A 20501-nucleotide genomic window follows, 5' to 3' on the forward strand; every position below is an offset into this window, starting at 1 on the left:
ACCGCCTCAATCGGAAGACTTTATCAATCTATTTTCGATTCCAGATAAGCATTTTGCCATTCAACCCATTTTAACGAATATGAAAAGACTATATTTGTGAAAATGTTGGTCTGATATTCATGAAAGGTCACACTTGCAGCTACCTCATATATTACCCACTGCTGCTTACTTAGTGGTATATATTTTCACGGTCGTCGCCGAAGACGGCGGTACGGAGTAGTAGTAGTCACTTCCAACATTCTCTACATCATACTACCGAGTAGTATGTAGACTGTATGAAGCCCAATCGCTCTTCTGTAGAAAACTTACTATCCACTACCACGGTGAGTCGTATCCTAGCATCCTGACTGGTTCAGAATTGCGCCTTCCCTACCCTACAACCTTGAACGCTACTCAGCTTTCTGGTGACAAGTTGGGCGACAATGCTCATAAATTTTTGTAGAGAAGTATATGAACTTTACCATGCGACAGCGCTAATCCTCTCGGGATCGCGTGGTGGAGCCATGCTGGCCAACCAAATAAGCAACTACTTGTTAGGCGGTTAATGCGCAGCCGCTCAATCGGACTCTCTGCGGGGTTGGCAAGTCGCCAAACACCTAACAAATGATCTTGATATTTCCGAGATCCAGCTCAAACTACACCCATCACAGCATAACCTGAAACCTGTCTCGGCTCATCCCCAAATCTTATCAAAATTCTCATTCTGCTCGGAGGGTGTCGCAATGTCCACAGTCCACAGCCCATTGCTGGGCAGCAGGCCTCAATACCTGCCTGACACTGAAGTTGAGCATCCTCTGTGTCACAATAAACGACAGCAGGAACCCAGCTCCAATGTAATCAAGGTTCTAGCTGTCTTCTGGACGTTTCTGATAATGGGAGCGGGCGATGCAGCATATGGGGTAAGGGATTATAGACACGGAAGGACCTGCCATTATTGAAGCTGACTTTTTCCCAGCCATTGATTCCGTACGTAAGTTCAATATCTCCACCCTATTGTGGATAAGCTGTTGAGTAAAAAAGCTCGAATCATATTACAACATCTCCCACGCCACCGTTTCGCTTCTGTTCCTATCCCCCATCTGTGGCTACACGCTTGCCGCACTCCTGAACAGCGAAGTCCACATCCAAGTGGGCCGTCGTGGCATCGCTTTCATTTCAGCGACCTGCCACTTGCTAACATTTAGCATCGTCTCCTTGCACCCTCAATTCCCTATTGTCGTGGTATCGTTTGTGCTGTCTGGGTTCGGGAACGGCCTAGCAGACTCGGGATGGAACGCTTGGATAAGTAGCTTGCCTCGCTCGAATGAATTACTCGGGATGCTGCATGGTTTGTATGGGCTAGGAGCGGTCCTAAGCCCCTTGATTGTGTCTGGCCTGGTAACTAGGGCGAACGTTCCATGGTTTCACTTTTACACTATCATGGTACCATCTCCTTTCTGACGTCCGCTACCCCGCCATTTGCTCATGTTTTATTTAGGCTGCGTGCGCTACTCTGGAGGCCGTTGTCTGTACAATCGCTTTCTGGGAGGATAGACCAGCCTCCAGAGAAGCCAGTGATGATCCCAATGAAAGCGAGCATGGTAGCTTGAGGCGTGCGCTTTTCCAACAGCCATATGCTCGCGTGACGTGGATCTGCGCTCTATACCTGCTCATTTACGTTGGGATTGAAGTCGCTTTGGGCGGGTGGACGGTAGTTTTCATGATGCAGGTCCGCCACGGTAGCCCGTTCGCCAGCGGCATGGCTGTTACGGGGTTTTGGCTGGGCATCACCTGTGGGAGGATTTTTTTGGGGTTTGTTACGCCGATGATAGGCGAGGAGCCGGCAGTTACAGTACGTTGCCTGTGTCCCCTTCCTATCTTTTCTTTCTTTCCCACGCGATACTGATTCCTCCAGTTATATTCTGTGTTGGCGATAATCTCCAGCTTCATCTTCTGGCTCGTACCAAATTTCAACGTCTCCGCTGTCGCCGTATCCTTGCAAGGCTTCTTTCTTGGCCCGCTATTCCCGGTCCTAATTGCAGTGGCCACTAAGCTGCTTCCACAATCCCTGCACGTGAGCTCTATTGGATTTGCTTCGGCGATTGGAGGAGCTGGAGCTGCATTGATGCCATCTGCGATTGGTGCAATTGCAGAAGCCAGAGGAGTCCAGATCCTGCAGCCCTTCATTCTTGGGCTTTCAGCTGTGGCTCTGATGTTGTGGATGTGTCTGTGGCGGATTTCGAAAGGCAGCTCAGGGCAATACACTTCCATAGAGGATGTCGGAGGATCGGGTTAAAGTAGCCAGTCAGTTTAATGGGGAGGTAGTAGCGTAGAGTATAGTCAGAGTGCCGATGATGTGTCCGGGTGGATCGAACAGCCGAGGATGCCACCTACAAAAACAATACACTCTCAATCATGTTCTAGATGACTGAGATCTCTACCAAGCAAGTCTTGATAGAGTAGAATAAGTAAAAATAGAGAAGAAATAAAAACAAAAGAATACATACAACAGAAGGGATTCGCTGGTGGTCACCCACCCAACTACTAACCTCCCGGCGTGTGGCTTGAGTACGGCTGAGCGGACGGGAAGCCCTATTTTCCACACCCTGTGGTCGTATGTGCTAGTTCATCGAGAAGACCAGCTTATAGGCATTGTACCTAACGACATTTAACATTTAAGTAGATTTGATGATAAGCTGGAAACCGATCTATAACTGATAGCACGGCATAGTCTCGGTTCTCGATCCCGATAAAATGTCACTAACGCATGTATGTCTATGGTGGAACGTAAGATGACGCATGCCTTCTTCGCAACGTTCCACATGGTGAAAGCGCCTGACTATCTAAGCTTGGTATTACTAGCCATTGTTAAGTTGACTATTTGTGGTTGATGGAACCATCCTTTCAATGCTTCCCGAACCTTCGGGCATGTGACTTTATGATGGCAACGTCTTCCCGCCGGGCATCCCCACTTCCGCTAACATCAACTCCACATATTCTTTCCCCCACGCAGCTTCTTTACTCTCCACTGATCAATGGTTTGCGATAACTCAGCTCTGTCATGATGGGAACTGTCCCATACTACCCCTACAATGAATGACCCACCACCACGTCGAGCCGGTCGCCAGAAACGACCGCGAGTGCCAGATGCGCTTCGCAAGAGAGCCGCGCGCGCGTATGCTCCGTCCCAACCAAGCTAGAGAATCAGCCATTGACACTTACCCGAATCATTAGGTGCCTGCCTTGTCGCCAACACAAGGAAAAATGTACTTTTATCACATTCCGTTGCAACCGCGTTTCCTCGTCCATCGACTGATCCGGCCACGGAGCTTTAGGCCATGGTGGCGGCCCGCCCTGCGCACGCTGCCAGCAATACAACCGCACCTGCCATTTCGAAGATGCTCGTCCGAGACCGCCCGGTATGCTTTCAGCACAGTCGCAACGTGAATTCCAAATGGAGCGCATTATTCGTCACTTCCTAGGCGATGACATCTCGCTCGACCCCGCGCAGCTAGAGGAGACTGCGGACTTGCTAGAAAGCGGACGGTACCGCGGGACTCCTCCAGACACGCGAGGGATGGAGGATGAGGATCAGACATCGGAAAGCTACTCGTTGGAGCCATTGTCAACAAACATCATGCGTATGTCTAGTGACTTTATTCACAAAAACGCCGTTAACTCTGGCCGCACCAGACTATTCAGGGGAATTGTCGCATTGGAATTTCTCCAAGATGATCCGTCGACGTCTACGGAGCCTGGGTACTCCTAAAGACCAGAATGATGCATGCCGCTTTTATCTTGCATTCGCCATGGTCACCGCTGACGGATATTTAGGGATTGAATCCCTCGGACGGGTTCTTTCGGGCTACTGGCCTGCAGTCGGCCAGTTCGTGTGTCGCCTCCGCTATAGGATACTTCCCGCCTCGTCCTGTCGCCGAATTTCTCACAAACACATTTCTCGAGTATGCGCAGACGAACTACTTCTATTTTCCGGAGACGGTCTTTCGGGAGAAGATGGACTACTATTATTCGATCGACCGACCTCTGGTGATTGACGATGCGGGTTGGATCTGTACACTGTTGATGACGTTTGCGATTGGAACTCAATTTGCATATATGCAGACTTCTTCGACGGAGAAGCCTCCTTTTTCCGAAGACATTCCTGACGATCGCATTGGGATGGATCTATATCGGTTCTCGTGTCGCTTGATCCCCGATCTCATCACAACCGCCTCGCTGGAGACTGTGCAGGCCTTTCTATTACTGGGCGTGTATACGTTGCCGATTGATACCGCGGGATTGGCCTATACTTACTACGGCCTGGCCATCAAAATGGCCATCCAGAATGGAATGCACCGAAAGCATATTACATCAACAATTCCGCAAGTGATAGTGGAATGGCGGAACCGTTTGTGGTGGACAGCGTATTCTCTCGAAAGGTAAGGCACTAATCTACGTCGTGTGAACGGTTCTAATAGTGGCAAAGCCGAATCAGCATCCTCCATGGCCGACCTGTATCTGTGTCTCCCTCGGAAACAGACGCCGATATGCCTGCTGACCTGGTTGAGCTGCGCCAACCCAGCGGGATCTCGAATCTGCCGAATGTTACAGCAGCCATCCACTTGACAAGAAAAATGGAGAAAGTGGCACGAGTGATCCTCCGACTGCGGCGATGTCCGCGTAGTCATCAAGACGCCTATCTGCATCAATTATGCAATTTGCGAACGGACCTGGGCAGATGGTGGGATTCACTTCCAAAAACGGTGCACTGCCGCGACCTGGACCCGGCCGGGCCCTTGTTTCGATGCAACGTGCACCTTGAGCTAAACTACGCTACCGGAATAATTTACATGGGCCGACCTTTCATCTTCTTACAAAAGGAGACCGCAGATAGCGGAGGGTACGCATCGGAAAGAGAGGGTAGTCGCGCAGAGTCAATCGAGAGGTTCTGCCGAAACTGCACACAGGCGGCCATTAGAATCATTGACCTCTGTCAGTTGCTACACGACTCCGTCGGGCTCGCACGCGTGTCATACACAGAGTTCAGTTCATGTCGTACTGCTCTGCTGGCATTGATTGCGCAGCTCCTGACCGGGTCGTCGGAACCAATAGGTGGCGCCCTAACCCGAGGCATGGGCCTGATCCGCCAGATATGTGTCGGTCTGGAGTCGGCCCGGTCGGAGGTTGCAGTGATTGAAGCGCTTGAGCGTGCTCGGCAGCAGCTGGATCACGGCGAACGAAGCCCTCTGGGAGAAATGTCCGAGACGGGTTATGATCAGTTTCAGAAGTGGGCCAAGCTCTGGCGCCTAGGTCCTTTGAGCTCCGAAGTCTTTCCCTCTCCAGGAGGGGTAGAGTCCCCAAACAACCCAGGGAGCATTCCTTCATTCGACGGATTCTTCTCATCGTTTCCCCAGGAGCTCGATGCCTTTGCCGCGATTCCGGGCTCCGAGGATACTGCAGCGCCACCCAGCATATGGCCTGTGTCAGATGCCTTCCTCTCGCTTTCTGACAATGCGGGCGTCGAATGGGGGACAGGCCCTGATACAGGCTCGTTCTAGTACCATGATCTATATAATCTTATTACTAGCTCACAAGGACATTCACCATATGGATCATATGACGTCACCAGGGATGTCGGAAAGTAGCATCTTCCTTTAGTAGCCATTGGAGGTCGTAGATCTCCATTAGTACGAAGCAAGACGCTGATTCATGGATTCCTTGGCAGAGAACCCCTGCAACGGTTGAAAGTCTTCAGATTCTAGAAACCTCTGTGTAGCCGGTGCTGTGTCGAACGGAAGATCCTTCTAGCCCGGGTACCGGTACCCGAGTCGACCGGCCCCGGATTCCCAATTGACTAACCCTAGTCAACAATATCTGCATTTGTCGTGAAAGAAGTGGCCACGAGAAGACCAAAAAAATAGTTGAAATTTGCGGTACAACATCAGCCAGGGCCTCAGCTTATTGTGAAGCGGAAAATCACTCTTCAGCGAAAGGCGACCTGGTAAAATCTGTTCCCATCTTCGGGATCGGTATCCGAACCCAGCTTAACGGGAAAGACTCCGACCCCGGGGCCCAGCCAGTTTTCCGGCAGCAGGTCCCGAACCACTGAGAGTCATCGTTTGGAGGTATAAGTGCAAATAGCCCGGGGGAGCTCAACTCTGCGAGAATCAAGCAGAATCCATACTCTTGCATATTGCCATTGCTAGAAAATATGAAGTGGCTTGCAGCAAGATCCCGTGCTCCCAAACTCACCATCACAATAAAGGATCCTAAGCCGAATTACACAACATGGGACCGGATAGAGGGCACAGTGACGGTGACTACGGACAGCAAGACCGCGTTCAATGATATTCAGATTACATTTGAAGGTATGTAGCAGATCCAAAACCCACAAATCTTCAACACATCCAATCTGACTTGTTTCTAGGTTCCTCGCGAGTAGCTTCACCGAGGCCAATCACCGAACTTTGCGAAGCCACAGCCTCCCACACATTCCTCAAGCTCCAACAACCGATAGACCCTCCTATTTCGCCAACTTATATTCCCGGAAGAACATACAAATATCCATTCTGCTTCGTGATTCCCGAGGACCTGCCCCTCGGGTCTTGCATACACGAAAAGAACAATGACTATGTCGATCATCGGCATGCTAAGCTTCCGCCAACACTGCGATTCGCCAATCTGTCTCAAGAACTTTGTGCGGTCAGATACTGCATTCGTGCTACTGTCTCATATCAAGCGGAAAGCAATAATGGGAAGAAGGGGTCGTCAATTATCTGTGCCAGGGATATACGTTTTGTCCCTGTGCATCAGCCGAACAGCATTCCGAGCAGCCTTCAGAACTTCATATCGTCCCAGAACAACGCAGAACAACAACTCAGGAGCAATACGCCACTTTTTTCGAAGCGGTTGGCTATTGCAAGCTCTTTCGCGCATCTTGTCCAAGAACGATATCTTGTGGATTCATTGGGTAACCCCTTCAACGCATATATCACCATTCCACTTAAATTCGACACCTTGGAGGAGATTAAGCCTCCTCGCTTACGAAGTCTACATTATACGCTCAAGGCATCAACGTTCCTGGCTACAAACTCGAATCCCGGAGAGCTGAGGCACCGAGACACCGCGCAGTATCGACAAGCACATGTCGAAACTATAGCGATTGGCTCAGCGGATATCTCATCAACACAATGGATCAACCATGGGCCAACCCTTAAAGTCTGCACGAAAGAGGATAAGAATGAGACCGGTTTGCATTACACAACATCCATAAACCTCCCAATACGCATACCTCAAAACGAACACCTCATACCTTCATTCTCTACGTGTCTTATCTCGCGAGCCTACGTTCTCGACGTGCGTATCTCGCACTCTGTGCCTGATTCCACAGGGGGTCGCCAAACGTTGAAAACTACGCTACCTGTTCAAGTTGCGCAGCCTTGTGGTGAAGACGATACCAAAGTTCGTCCGCTATGGGATGCATTAAGTTATTTACCTGAATGGATCGCCGACCCACCACCATGCTATGGCCTTGAATCCTTTCGCTCGAAGCATGTCGATCCCACAACAAAGAGACGGGGAAGAAATTTGTCCCAACTTCCGATTGTGTCTTGACAGCATGCTAAAAACTGGTCATTCCTTTGTCCATGGGGCGAGTCAGTCAAGACATATGTCCCTCTGCTTCGGTAGGAAGGCAGTGTCCTACCATCCTACTTTGTACATTATCAGCTCGCCACTACTCAAGTCCTTGATGAATGCTTGCCATGCAAGAAATTCCGTAATTTAATTAAAAAGCGATAGTTTATGACACTGCGAATCTTTGTGAGACATTCATAATTTATGATTCACCTTTGGAGTCTTATCACCCCATATTGTAGAGAATTACCATCCTGATTCTAGGATGCTTCACACTTGGCTAAGCCGGGGAATGCTTTCTGCTATATTCACACCATCCCCCCTTGCCTATATAAACCTCTTCCCTCCCACCCTTCTTCCTTCTTCCTTCTTCCTTCTCCGCTCCATCTTCTCCATTCTTTCCAATCCTCTATGGCCCCTCCAACTCCTTAAAGTCCTGTAGAGCTATCCAGCAGTATGCCTTTGGGTTGAACACTCCATATAGTGAGAGTACACATTACTTAGGAAGGTCGGCGACATTTCAAGCGACCAACTCGAACTTTCCTAGAACAGACGCATCAATCCGTGGCTAACGGTTTACAATCAAGATAGAGATATGTCTTATCAATAATATCCATCTACTCAAATACAATCAGTATCTACTTTCTTGGCCAGTGATCAGAAACAAGCTTATCTTATCGTATTACCATCTAATCTAAACCCAAGAGTCCATACGGGGCAACACAACTGAAAGGTGACATCGCTCTATCCCATTCACCGCTCACCATATGTCGCCCCTGGGCCAATTCACAAGCTCCAAAATGTCAGACTTAGTGGCAACGACAGCCATAGATGTAACTGGAACGACCAGCGACGCCAAGTATAGGACAGGCCAGTCGAAAGCCCAATGTGGTTATTTATACCTAACCATCCAGCGACAGATGAGAAGCATAACCAGCCCGAAAAACCAGAGAGTTATAAAGCAGGGCGGTGGCCACTAACACCTACACCGCGCACCGTGTCCTTGTCTTAAACCTCCTATCGAAGAGTATCCAGAAGTCGGACAAATAGGAACATGGTCAAAGGTTTACCTCACCTTCATTATGCGTTACAGAAGATCCTGGAGGACTTGAGAATTGAAAATGAACGGAAAAGACTAGCGGTAGCACACAAGTTGAGCTAAAGCCTCGGGCTATGACGCAGCACTACTCGACGTGGTCTCACAATGCGATCGTGGCTTTTCCAAACTTAACGATCTAAGACCTAAGGGGTGGCTGGGAGAAGAGATTAAGCTGTCTCGTACTAACGTGGTGTGAGACTTACCAACTCGCCAGTGATGCCATCCCAGTTTAGAAAATCGTGAAGAGGCAGCAACAGGACAAATAGTATTGAAACTATCACCGCTCTGTTAGCACAGCCTAGTTGCTCGATGTCGTAGCCGATCCGTGTCATCCAGTTCAGTTGACCATTAACACCCCACTAGCTACAGTCTACCTAGGCTACTGGAACAAATAGTCAGTTCAATTTGACACAAAATGGGAGCATATGACGAAGTTGAAAGTCACGGCACATGGAGCCAATCCAACAGATAGCAAATATTCCCGCGAGAAACACCAGTTAATCCGGGATTCTGGGCATCCAGAGATGATTACCGAAAGCACACATCGGGTCCTGCCTTGATTATTCCAACAGCGAGTCCTAACATCTTTCGCTTTTCTATCGATGATAGAAGAGAGTACAGCCACCAGGAATCCTGATGTTCCATCCCATATAGATTCATTAACTTGATCTAGCATCTATGTTATTGCCCACGGGCGCCGGATATTGAGCGTTCAAAGACTATCCTAGATAGTGCTCGGCTTTAGAAAATATGGACGACACTTGTGAAAGAATGCCATGGAACAACAAGCTAACAGCCCATAGTATACTATTGCTATGAACAGGATAATATGGGATTCTTAGAAATCGCAGCGATTGCATAGAGACCGCGCATATCTACCCATTTTTCCTGGACAATGAAGCCGAGTCCTCAAGATACCACCTATTGTAAAGTTGAGAACCCGCGGCGCATGGAACTAATCAAGCAGACAGCAGATTCTCTCGGTAGGGCACGCGTTAACTCGGGATTCTGGGCATTTCTTTGGCTGTCCGATATCCCCAAGTTAGAGGAATATACCAAGATCTTTCTCAAGAATCCAGCACCTGATAGGTCTGGTTTGGCTACCATGACGATGTGGACGAGGCATCTAAAAATGGGTGAATATGCAGCTGCTTTGTTGAAAATCTATTGATAGCTCTAATATGGACTCGAATACGCATTCGCCTACCATCAACGGACAGGGAAAAGGGAAGTCGGGTCCTTCCAGTATTCCAATGACTATACCCTCCAAAGTCCCCCGTCTATTAACCAATGTGGCTCAAACTGAGGAGGAACCTTTCGATCCATCAAAATCTCAAAGCCCCAGCAAGGTTCAAGCAGCTACTTCAGCATTCGCGTCTAGAGACCATTTATTATCGGTATCAGCTGCAGATGAGGTGCGTCACAATCGGTAAATGATGCCTTCTAGCAACTATCTAACAACACATAGTGCAAGCAAAGAGACAATATGAATTGCCTTGTAACGAAAGGTGGCGATTGCATAGAGACTGCGCACATCTATCCAGTCTCCCTCAGCAGTACAGCCGAGTGTAGCGTATACACCCTATTTTGGCAGCGCTTAGAGACGTTCTGGCCGTCAGAGAAGGTAAAGGCTCGGGAGAAACTGGCTATAAGGCCTAATTGTGCGGTGACACTCGAAAGCCTTATGTCTCTTGCTTCCACGGTCCACGGTATGTGGGGAAACGGAAAACTGGCCTTCAAGCCACCACAGTGTATCCGATGACAAAAGGACACTAACCGTGGAGTTCCACTGGCTCCAAAACTGACTTTAATATGGCAGATGTCTGCGAACAGAACTACCAAACCCAGTCAAGTTGGACTAATCAATATTCGCCTTAGAGCAGGCTCAGTTCTGCCCACATGGAGTTCTTCTTTCAGTGTTACTCTGCATTCACTGTTCCCTTTGTCAACCTCGCTCGGGTTAGCTACTGTCCCCTTCAATAGAAGTACTCAGTATCGCCTTCCCTCTTTTTGCCAACCACCAACTATCCTCTATCCGCTTTCCCCTACCAAGGCAGTTATCGTTCCTGTTGCCCTGCTTGGTTCCTGAGTGAAGACTGCTGCACCCTCGACATCCTTCAGTCCTAGTAGCCTATCCCAAGATGTCATCCAGGCTTTTTTTACTGATTATGAAACACTGAGACTGGTTAGATCTAGAGACACTGACGTGGACAACAAACGATCGTGAAAAACGGCCACTCACTTCTGTCGAGCTCTTGAGCATGCAATGGAATCTAAATAGATTGGATGCATTGGCCGGAGAAGCCGAGATGAGTGTTAAAAATCTTGACCGTGAGAATCTGACAGGATGGGAAATGCCTAATGTAGCAGAAACGGGGCAAAGGGTACTAACCTTAGAGGGACATGGCTTATATGTGAAAACATAAGTAAACCAGGGTGTCATAGTCGAAGACAGTGTGGTGTCTACCTGTGCAATTTCGCCCGCGGGCGACAATCGACCGCTCCCACACGGACAACAAACACAAGAACTATCGAGAGAGTATCCCAGGGGGAGTTGGGCCGTACCTTTGGCAAAGGAGCATGCTTACAAAACAGGCTTTAGTACGATATATGGTCAATATTGCTACCTGAGAATAGGCCAGATGGACGCTAAAAGCGAAGAAAACCGCATTCTTCACCAAGCAGGTGACGATCCTGGGTCATTAATGTAGTCCCTAGATTTGCAGAGTCACGATTTGAACGTTCAGTGAATTGGTCTTTATACTCTTTCACGGTTGTTCATCGAGCAGTGGGACGGAGTACAAGCGGTGTCGATGTGCAGAAGCTATATTCTTTTGCTTCAAGGAGTAACCCAAGTATCTACATAAATATATTTCAAAGACCAAACTGGATTAGGTAGAAGAATATCAATTGAAGAACTGAACTAAATAATGGTCACACCATTCAGCTTTTATCTTAAGGATACTACAAACATCATCCTGGCTTTCCACAGAGATTTTCAGACTGGATCTGCTATTTCCACGTAGTCGGCAAAAAAAAAGTGTCCATGATGAATGAGCATTGCAATTGTTGGTGATCCGGGAGATCTCCACTCGGTTAAGCAACGGGTAGCATAGCAGAGCGGAACACGACAAAAGCAAAACAAAAAATGGACTCGCCGGGAATCGAACCCGGGACCTCTCCAATGCGAATGGAGCGTCATACCCCTAAACCACAAGCCCAACTTGATATGAGTTGCTGCATTTCATTGTCTTATGAGTCACCTATTCTAAAGGATAGCCTCTTACCTTTCCTGGGAATCCGAACCTAGTACTTTCTTACTTTGGATGAAAGAATTATCATGCTCAATCTTCCATCAATGAGTATTATTAGGAAAACTTTGGAGAGTGTGAGGATCCTGCCGATCTCACTGTCACCTGGCAAGCTTACAATTGACTTCGAATTCTAGTCTTTTACCGAATAACTAGTCCAGCGGGGTACGTCCGGAGGATTCACTAATTATCTAACTGTTGGATCCTTACAACACCACTTCTCTATTGAGATGAACAGAGCCGTGGACTTGATAGCTGCTTGCAATCAGGGCATTCTAGTGCCAGTACTGTATCCACCCGGCATTGATTACTGTCTTTTGGGTCCGGATTCCGAAGGAAGTGGAAAAGTAGACTATTTGATTGGCAGAATTGCCTTCAGAAAGCAGACCGGACCGGAAGCTGAAATCTATCGTAGTATTTGAAAGAAAATCGGTTGTTTCGTGCCAATTCACAAGTGATCATAATTTACTGGCGTATGTCATGGAAAATAATCCACCTGGCATACTACCAGTAAGGCCACAAAACAAAATGTAAATGTTTCTTTGGGTTATATCTATATGTGCACCGGGTAAGGTCAATATTATATGAAGGTAATAGTATTGCCTGTTGTTGTGACTATCATCCTTTACATAATCACATATAATACTTTCTATACTTCTTTCCTTTGCTCTTCATGTTAGAATTTCGATATATAGTACCATTACAATGATTATTTGAATGGCTTAAATATACTTTCTAATATTGATTCCACTTACAATTTACGATATTAGGCTAATAAAGATACTACTAATCGAAAGAACACATACATACCATCCTCCATATCATCATTAGACAACTATATACGAGCCAAACCTCAGCGTTGGTATCCCGCTATGTCCACAATAGAATAAACATGTCTCACACCAAGTAAGCTTTTTCATACGCGTGCAAATTAGAGTATACAGCGCCCCAAGACAACCAACCCACTTGTTTCCGACGAAGGTCAAGCCAAGATAACAGGACATTGCTGGCAAGCCAACCCGTCCATACTAGAAGTATATTCGTAGCCACTACTGGCGCTGGCGCTGCTGAGTCTGCGTCTCATCCTATCCTTGCGCCACGTTTCTCGCAGGAATTCCGCGCTTTTCGAGAACACGGCGGAATTCCATTCTTCGTGGATATTGTTCAGTTTTGCAGCGATGATACGTTGATGTGCGGAATGCTTGGCAGAAAGGCCTGCAACAACCAGTGGCCAGCAGAGGATGTTGTGCGATGGCGAGTTGGGAGGTAGATGTAGTAGGTTGTTGATGAATTCTTCTACTAGAGACTTAGCAGTGTTGTCTGCAAGTTCGCGTGGCGTGAGAAGTGTCCTGATGTAAATGCGACATGCTAAGCTGTATAAGTTCGATGTAATCGCGTCGATTAGATGCTCCTGGTCTATCCCAGGATCAAGTGTATGCGAAGACTGATAAGTGCTGAGCTCTTGGTCTAACAGCATGAGTTCCTGTCTTGCAACCGATGCGTCGGCAGATGCGCAGGACTGCAAATCTTGAGACAGACGGGATATGCGGTATATGGCGATGAATGACAGCTGGGAGGTTCCCATAATATAGCCGTGCTGGAGATGTTGGATGACGGACGGGGAGGTGAAGATGCGATCCGCTTGTGCGATCAATAATCGGGGACCAAGCGAGAAGCGAGCCAAGGCGAAGAAATAGCAGAACATCTCGAAGAGGAATTTCCTCAAATCGGTGTTCATGCTGTCGCAGCAAATGCGATTCTGCAGGAGAAAAGCCGCGGCATTAAGGTGTGGAAGGATTCTTTCGCGGCTGGTGAAGTTTTGGGTCTAAATCAGCCTGTCAGTTCTACGTGCCGGCAATGGCCGAGCTGCATCACCGTTCACATACCTCATGCAGACATAGCAAAAGGACTGAGAGCGGGGTGTAGTCTGCAAGTCCATATTAACGAATGGTCACAATAGAAGCGTAGGGCTGGTGTGTACCAGAGAGGGAATTGTCAGATGGCGAAGGGGAAATCATTTCATTCTCAATTTCTTTTCTAAGGCTAGATAAAGTCTCTCCGTAATATTCCACGGCGGCATGCTGTAATTGTGGGTGGTCACGATAGTATTTGAGTAGATCCGCCGAAGCTATGGCAAGGACGCAATTGCGCACCACATGGCTCTCTGATAGAGCTGGAGAGAGCCATTTCAAGTAGTCAGTCCGTCGAGAACCAGTTCTGGTTGATAACCATCGTGGACTAGCGTTGAAGAAGTGACGGAGCAAGCGTGAGATTATATCTGGGGTCAGGACTGAGAACATGTTCAACATCCCCTGTGCCTGGGCCGGGAGTAATTTCTCGGCCGGGCCAGTCTTGGCTCGTCGAGACTTGGACGAGATAATTGGGTTAGTAGAAATCCACTGGCATTCCAGGCGGTTACGTTGACAACCTGTGCAGGATGGGCGACGCTCGTCGCATCTCTTTTTCCGGCGCCGGCAGGTTAAACATCCTGTTCGAGATCTCACCGGGGGCTTTACATGACAATTATCGTTGTGAGAAGGAAGTGTATCTCGCGTCATATTATCTGCTGAAGATGTATGAGTGAGTCGCTGTAGCGGTGAGCCATCATATCCTACACCTTAGTTATCAAAGTTGCATCTGCTTCACTTTGCGGAGAAAGGCACATGACCTCATTCCGGTTCAAACTAGCCGGATTCAGCTGGAAATAGCCGCGCTGATTATCGAGCTAACCGAATGAGGACAACGCTGCTTCTGTCCTATAGTTACCCGGCTATTATATTTCCCGTACAACGTGGATGTGATTGGCAGTCGACTGTCACGTAAGTCATATACATCTAGCTCAATCCTACTAACTATGATCCTAAGCCATTCCGCGGAGGCTCGGCCTGCCTAACAACTCTCGCCGGGGAGCCCACCGCAACACTAAACGGAGGAATATGTTTCGTGACAACAGACCCAGCCCCAATCGTACACCCCTCACCAATATGAACACCGGGCAAGATAGAAACACCAGCCCCAATCCAGCAGTCATTGCCTATATAGACCTCTCTGGCAAACTCGACACCATTCCTCCTCGACTCTACACTAGTCTCATGCGTCGCCGCCAGGATGCTCACATTCGGACCAAAGGCGACACGATCGCCGATGAGAATGAGGGAGCAATCGAGCATTGTAGTACTGTATATACCCCATGAGTAAGTTGAGTTCGGCAATGAGGTGGCGATAACATCAACATACCCAAAATTAGCATAAAACCCATCTCCGACCTTGATGTTACACCCATAATCGACCATGAATGGAGGCTCAATAAATGCGCCTTTTCCAGTCTCCCCTAGTAATTGCTTCAATAACTCCTCGCGCTGGGCTGTGAGGTCTTCGAAGGATATGTCGTCGGGGATCGGTGCATTGTATTTGGACATGAGCTTGCGGGCTCGAAAACGGCTTTGCATGAGCTCGGGGGCGAGGGGGTCGTATCTAGATCATGTCAAGACTTTGGACAGCTGGATTTGTTAATGTTATGGACGTACAGCATTCCTGATATCATTCGTTCGTATTGTTCGCACCATGGTGTGTTTGCTAGGGATTTGGCGATTGTGATGAGACCGTATTTCTTTTCTGTTGAAGGTTCCATGGTTGAGGGGAGGAGATGGGATTGTTGCTTTGTGGTAGAGGGTGACTGTGGGTTGATTGATTTGATGGTGTTTGTGAATGCTTTATGTTGATGGCAACCTAATCCTGATAGTTATGTGTTAGTTATAGTCTGGCACGGGGGGTTGATGTAATGTGTTGTCGCAGTTATGGATGCTCATGCAACATGCCACAATATTAATTTCAGTCAAGACCTGGAAACCAACCTGCTCCGATCATTCTTGTTACATAACCTGAAAGAGGTGATGATGATTACAGTGTTGTTTGCTAGATTATTCTCGCCACGTATGACCTTTCAGGAAGATCAGTATAACTTATGATTCTGCGTTGATCCTATACTCTAAATCCCAAGCGCGGCTATTAAATTGCGAAAAGGGACTAGCGCGAAACTGTAATCTTGACCCGCCAAAGCCGATGGGCCAATAACATCGATAGTAGATCTTCTAGCACAACGCAACTACCGAGTAGCAATACCAGGCAACGTGTCTAACTACAACTTCCAATGATACCTTCAAAAGCCTGCAGCGTGATGGTTGACTGGCTGTCCACCAGCGGAGCAGTCTGGAGCGTAGAGGAGACCCAGCGTGTGACGTGGATGTCTGAAGGAACCGTCCATTCGACCGCAGATGCTGTCCAGTTCATCATCACAAGCCAGCTCTCTTTTCCTTCTGCACTAGTCCTCAGATACGCAAAGACCTTCTCGTTGTCAAAGTCCAGGTCTTCAAAGTCGCCGTAAACGAAAGCATCTCTATATGCCTTTCGATGCTGTAATGCCCACTGCCAGTACTGCCAAACAGAGAGCTCACCTTTGCTCTGCCACGGGAACGACATCTGTGCCTCCACATTGACAGTTTCATAGTCATCATTCACCCTCATCCAAGGTGTCGCATCAGGGACTGTGAAGCCCGCGTGCGGGGCAGCACTCCACTGCATCGGGGTGCGGGCATGGTCTCTGGCCTTCTTGTGCAGGAGCGTTCGAGCCTCAGCAAGGCCTTTGGACCCAACAGGGTGGAGCGCCTTTGACTTGTTCCAGAAGTTGACCGACTCGATGTCTTTGTATTCGGTGTCAGGGTCCCACTCCATTGGAAAGTTGCGCATGCCAATCTCCTGGCCCTGATAGAGAAATATGGTTCCACCGAGCGTCGTCTCCAGAAGGGCTAGCAATTTGGCTCCCCGGTCTCTGAACTCACCCGTGTCACTGGTGTAGCGAGACACTGACCGCGCCTGGTCATGGCATTCCAAGAAGATGGCGTTCCAGCCGTCCCACTCTCTCATTCGTTTCTGCCATCCGGACAATATACCTTTCAACTCGGTCAACTTCCAGTCGCGCAAGCTCCACTTGGAATCCCCTTTCGTCTTGATATCTTCGATCTCCACGTGATCAAAGTTGAATGCCATATTAAGCTCTCTTGCTGTGGAGCCGACCGTCTTGATGATCTCCTTGATGTCTGTGATGTAAGGGGTTTCCCCCACAGTGACGGTGTCGTATTTGGATAGAACATTGTCGTAGATTCCGTGCATGAACTCGTGGAAGCGTGGCCCGTTCGTGTAGAATTGTTCACCGGGCTGGTATTTCGAAGCTGGATCAATGATCGGGGCGTCTGGGAAGGACTGGTCCTTGGAAATGAGGTTGATGACGTCCATGCGGAACCCACAAGCCCCACGGCGCAGCCAAAATTCCATCACCTAAACCAATACCGATCAGTACTCCACTCACTCAGATTTCTCGAAAACAGCGAGTTTCAGAGATAAAGCAATCACTTGATGGCCAGCAAACTCACATCATAAACAGCAGCAACAACATCTGGGTTCTCCCAATTCAGTTCCACCTGCGCTGATGTATGCAACGTGAGGTAGAATTCCTGAGTTTCCTCATGCCAAGTCCAAGCACTGAGCGCATCGCCCAAGATCTGTGCCCAGTTGTTTGGAGGTACCGGATTCCCAGCCGCGTCGAATCCCTTGGCCGGCCGCCAGATATACCAATTACGTTTAGGAGAATCCTTGGAGCTGGCAGACTCGACAAACCAAGCGTGCTGATCCGATGTATGATTGACCACTAGGTCCATCATGAGTTTCATATCATGGTCCTTCAATGTTCGGATCAACAGATCAACGTCTGCTAAGGTGCCATATCGCGGATCGACGGATTTATAGTCTGCGATATCGTAGCCCATATCGACTTGTGGGGAGGGATAGACTGTGTGAAAGCGAAGTTAGGCTTTCATCCGCGTCTATGACACGACAAGTAGAATATCAACGTACTCGGACTAAGCCATACAATATCCACACCCAAGCTCTTTAAATATGGAACCTTTTCAGTAATCCCAGTAATGTCACCCCATCCATTGGTTTTGCTTGTTGGTCTACCGCACTTGAAGCTTGCGGGATACACTTGATACACCACCGCCTCCTTCCACCATTTTGCGGTAGTGTAATTGGACTTTGGGGGCATGGTTGAGAGTTTTAGTTGGAAAGCAATTGGAATATGCTCGGAAGGATCGCTTGTTATGCTTAAAGAAAGCCACGAAATTCAACCTGATTGCGGGGTGGGGGGACGGTATTTATTTAGTCTGTGTTGGCTTATGTGTCACATCAGAGAGCGCCTGGCCAAACAAGGAACAGGGCTATCTATGGCAGGGACTGGCGCCTAAGATACTGGTAAACCCATTACCGAGTTTACCGCATACTAGAATAGTAAGTAGATGATTCTTTCCAGTTTCTATTTGCGGGAATACACATGTTTACTCCAATGATAATTTATCTTACTCGATAATACTTTCATATTAAATCGTTAAGCCTGAATACAAACCCAGTATGATAATACAGAGAATCCACAAATCTCTAAAAAAAGTCTCGTCAATAACTAGTTTAATGCGTCCCTGGAAGTAGTGCTAGAATAATCCGGCGAATGGAGTTCACAATGGATATGGATTGGTAAGGGACAGAAGATGGTGTGGATGAAGGGGATGGTGGCTCGCAGGCGACTGGCCAGTCGGATGCTACATTAGTTTGTTGTATATCTTGCTTTTCTTGTATATTTAGCTGCTTTTAGCTGCGGCGACGGCCTTCCTACGCTCCGGCGCGCGTTGTTTATGGCTTCATGTGTTTACTGCGAGTTTGAGGAATCCCAGGAGTTCGGGGCCATGTTCTTACTTCAAAGGGCGAGGTACCTGCATAGCTAGCATCTAACTTAGCGAGCTCAATCGGATATAAGAATATGAATTGGATGAATTGATTTGTATTGAATCGTATACCACAAGTTCTCTCGTTCAGTGCGACCTCTAGGTTGTTCCGCGTATTAGCAACTAGACCGACAGACCGACTTGCAAGTAGGTAGTACGTTGGTAGAGAAGTACATATCCGATTCTGGGTGGGCACCGATTATCGAGTCTGTGTTATCAGGACATAGGTCAATTCGAGTAGATTATGATGATCGGAGTAGACATGGAATATCTAAGTGCTACTTCATAACTAGATAAAGCATTCATTATCGTCGACCATGCGGATAAGCAAGGAGTCGACCACGAGGATAAGCAGGAGTCTCTCAAGGCAACACCCTGGTCAGTCCATCGGCATCAAGCCGCCGGATAAGGCCGAGGATCACTCGCAGTGCTTCCTTGCGTCGACGGCGATTGCAAAGATTGAAAAACTCGGAATGATACAGATGAAGGACACTGTCTGGGCGATTTCCATGAAAGAGTGCGTCTAGGTACTCCCGATCTGGATCTGCCATGGTAATCTGGAGATTAGTGCCATCCATAAAGATAACATAGGCTCGACGAGACTGCTTCAATTGGTATGCGACCGCCTTCTGCAGCAATAATTGTGCTACCTGACCCTTGAAATTGTAGTCGCCATCCTTAGCAACCTATGAAGAGTTAGTGTATGTGGCAGACCCAGGGAAGGCTGCAACTGACCGAAAAGAACCCCAAGGGAGATTGTGGCATAGAAGTCTCCGATAGCACCCCTTGGCACTGGAGTTCACCCCGGACACCTGCCACTTTGAACGAAATGCTCTGAATACAGGAAGTTTGCCTTGACTCGTGTTAGTTTCACCAGTCAAGAAGCAGGTTATAATTTGGACTTACAGAGGTTTCTCCAGATGAACATGGCGCAGGGTAATATCAACAAAGGCTAACAAGGCTTGTCTGGACGCGTCGAAAAAAACATCGGAATTGAGCATCTGGCATAACCGTTGGAAAACCGGAAGGAACATGTTGCGTCTGTATCGAACACATGCAGTGCGACAAAGGTTTTTGAGCTCGCCTTCTGTTGGTTCGGCGAACTCTGCGGCAAGTGATTCGAATTCTACCATCTGTGAGCGACGCTAAAAATAAACTATGAACGAACGCGTGGGAGTCTAACCTTCATCGCCATCCTTGGGAATGTATTCAGCTCCAATGACCTCGTCAAGACTGGCGTTGAAATGCCGTTCTAGTCTCAAAGACTGAATATGATTTGCGGTCCAATCTTTAGGATCGTAGAATAATATTGGAAAAGGAGGCATGTTAGAAGATCGTGCCGTAAATATTAGGAAGAATGAATCAGTTGATGCTGGAAGTTAGGTATGACTTTCTTCGACGTGATGTTCAGCCAGTGTTTCTCGACGCGCAGGATGTTTCCGTATGTCTACAGGATATTTCCATATTTCGACGCGGAAGGTGCGAACGGGCGACGGCATCGTTATGTGGTGCACCGCCAAATGTGCGAATGAAATAGTGAATACTTGGTACATCACCGGTCTTTTGGACTGAGTGAAGGAAGTGAACAGGAAACACAAAGGATAGTTTATGAAACCAAGTGAACTAAGCTAGCCGTGAATGAGATCC

At 48.0% G+C, this 20501-nt stretch overlaps 8 protein-coding genes and 1 non-coding gene across 9 annotated transcripts; 4 read left to right on the forward strand and 5 right to left on the reverse strand.

The window, feature by feature from the left end:
- Window positions 1-587: 587 nt before the first annotated feature.
- ASPBRDRAFT_180074 (MFS transporter) lies at window positions 588-2482 on the forward strand. Its single transcript, XM_067619916.1, has 5 exons — window positions 588-899; window positions 956-970; window positions 1021-1422; window positions 1478-1831; window positions 1895-2482. Exons 1-5 carry the CDS (start codon window positions 723-725, stop codon window positions 2273-2275), a joined length of 1329 nt encoding a protein of 442 aa, XP_067477560.1. The 5' UTR covers window positions 588-722; the 3' UTR covers window positions 2276-2482.
- Window positions 2483-3071: 589 nt separating this feature from the next.
- On the forward strand, window positions 3072-5537 carry ASPBRDRAFT_128575 (Zn(II)2Cys6 transcription factor; the record flags this gene model as incomplete). The annotated part of the gene is made up of 6 exons (XM_067618072.1): window positions 3072-3154; window positions 3214-3245; window positions 3315-3620; window positions 3673-3791; window positions 3814-4418; window positions 4466-5537. The coding sequence occupies 6 exons, from the start codon at window positions 3072-3074 to the stop codon at window positions 5535-5537; spliced, it is 2217 nt and encodes a 738-aa protein (XP_067477561.1).
- A 653-nt stretch (window positions 5538-6190) lies between these two features.
- On the forward strand, window positions 6191-7593 carry ASPBRDRAFT_128603 (uncharacterized protein; the record flags this gene model as incomplete). Its single annotated transcript, XM_067618075.1, has 2 exons — window positions 6191-6347; window positions 6407-7593. The coding sequence occupies 2 exons, from the start codon at window positions 6191-6193 to the stop codon at window positions 7591-7593; spliced, it is 1344 nt and encodes a 447-aa protein (XP_067477562.1).
- A 2301-nt stretch (window positions 7594-9894) lies between these two features.
- On the forward strand, window positions 9895-11424 carry ASPBRDRAFT_31223 (uncharacterized protein; the record flags this gene model as incomplete). Its single annotated transcript, XM_067622876.1, has 4 exons — window positions 9895-10128; window positions 10182-10422; window positions 10904-11097; window positions 11149-11424. The coding sequence occupies 4 exons, from the start codon at window positions 9895-9897 to the stop codon at window positions 11422-11424; spliced, it is 945 nt and encodes a 314-aa protein (XP_067477563.1).
- Window positions 11425-11862: 438 nt separating this feature from the next.
- Window positions 11863-11934, reverse strand: ASPBRDRAFT_t184. The gene has a single exon. It is a non-coding gene; the product is annotated as a tRNA-Ala (tRNA).
- Window positions 11935-12832: 898 nt separating this feature from the next.
- On the reverse strand, window positions 12833-14625 carry ASPBRDRAFT_76079 (Zn(II)2Cys6 transcription factor). Its single transcript, XM_067629304.1, has 3 exons — window positions 14006-14625; window positions 13911-13951; window positions 12833-13849 (listed from the first exon to the last, which is right to left on the reverse strand). Exons 1-3 carry the CDS (start codon window positions 14580-14582, stop codon window positions 13007-13009), a joined length of 1461 nt encoding a protein of 486 aa, XP_067477564.1. The 5' UTR covers window positions 14583-14625; the 3' UTR covers window positions 12833-13006.
- Window positions 14626-15275: 650 nt separating this feature from the next.
- ASPBRDRAFT_81568 (uncharacterized protein) lies at window positions 15276-15655 on the reverse strand (the record flags this gene model as incomplete). Its single annotated transcript, XM_067629489.1, is given in 2 exon segments — window positions 15276-15498; window positions 15516-15655. Coding segments are annotated over 2 exon segments (363 nt in total), but the record flags the coding sequence as incomplete, so codon positions are not given.
- A 350-nt stretch (window positions 15656-16005) lies between these two features.
- Window positions 16006-18124, reverse strand: ASPBRDRAFT_76081 (glycoside hydrolase family 13 protein; the record flags this gene model as incomplete). The annotated part of the gene is made up of 3 exons (XM_067629305.1): window positions 16006-17358; window positions 17454-17869; window positions 17935-18124. 3 exons carry the CDS (start codon window positions 18122-18124, stop codon window positions 16159-16161), a joined length of 1806 nt encoding a protein of 601 aa, XP_067477566.1. The 3' UTR covers window positions 16006-16158.
- A 1092-nt stretch (window positions 18125-19216) lies between these two features.
- ASPBRDRAFT_31225 (uncharacterized protein) lies at window positions 19217-20179 on the reverse strand (the record flags this gene model as incomplete). Its single annotated transcript, XM_067622877.1, has 4 exons — window positions 19217-19540; window positions 19590-19707; window positions 19761-19980; window positions 20038-20179. The coding sequence occupies 4 exons, from the start codon at window positions 20177-20179 to the stop codon at window positions 19217-19219; spliced, it is 804 nt and encodes a 267-aa protein (XP_067477567.1).
- Between the last annotated feature and the right edge of the window lie 322 nt (window positions 20180-20501).

Source organism: Aspergillus brasiliensis, assembly GCF_001889945.1.
Source record: "Aspergillus brasiliensis CBS 101740 unplaced genomic scaffold ASPBRscaffold_8, whole genome shotgun sequence".
In the NCBI taxonomy this organism is placed as follows: domain Eukaryota; kingdom Fungi; phylum Ascomycota; class Eurotiomycetes; order Eurotiales; family Aspergillaceae; genus Aspergillus; species Aspergillus brasiliensis.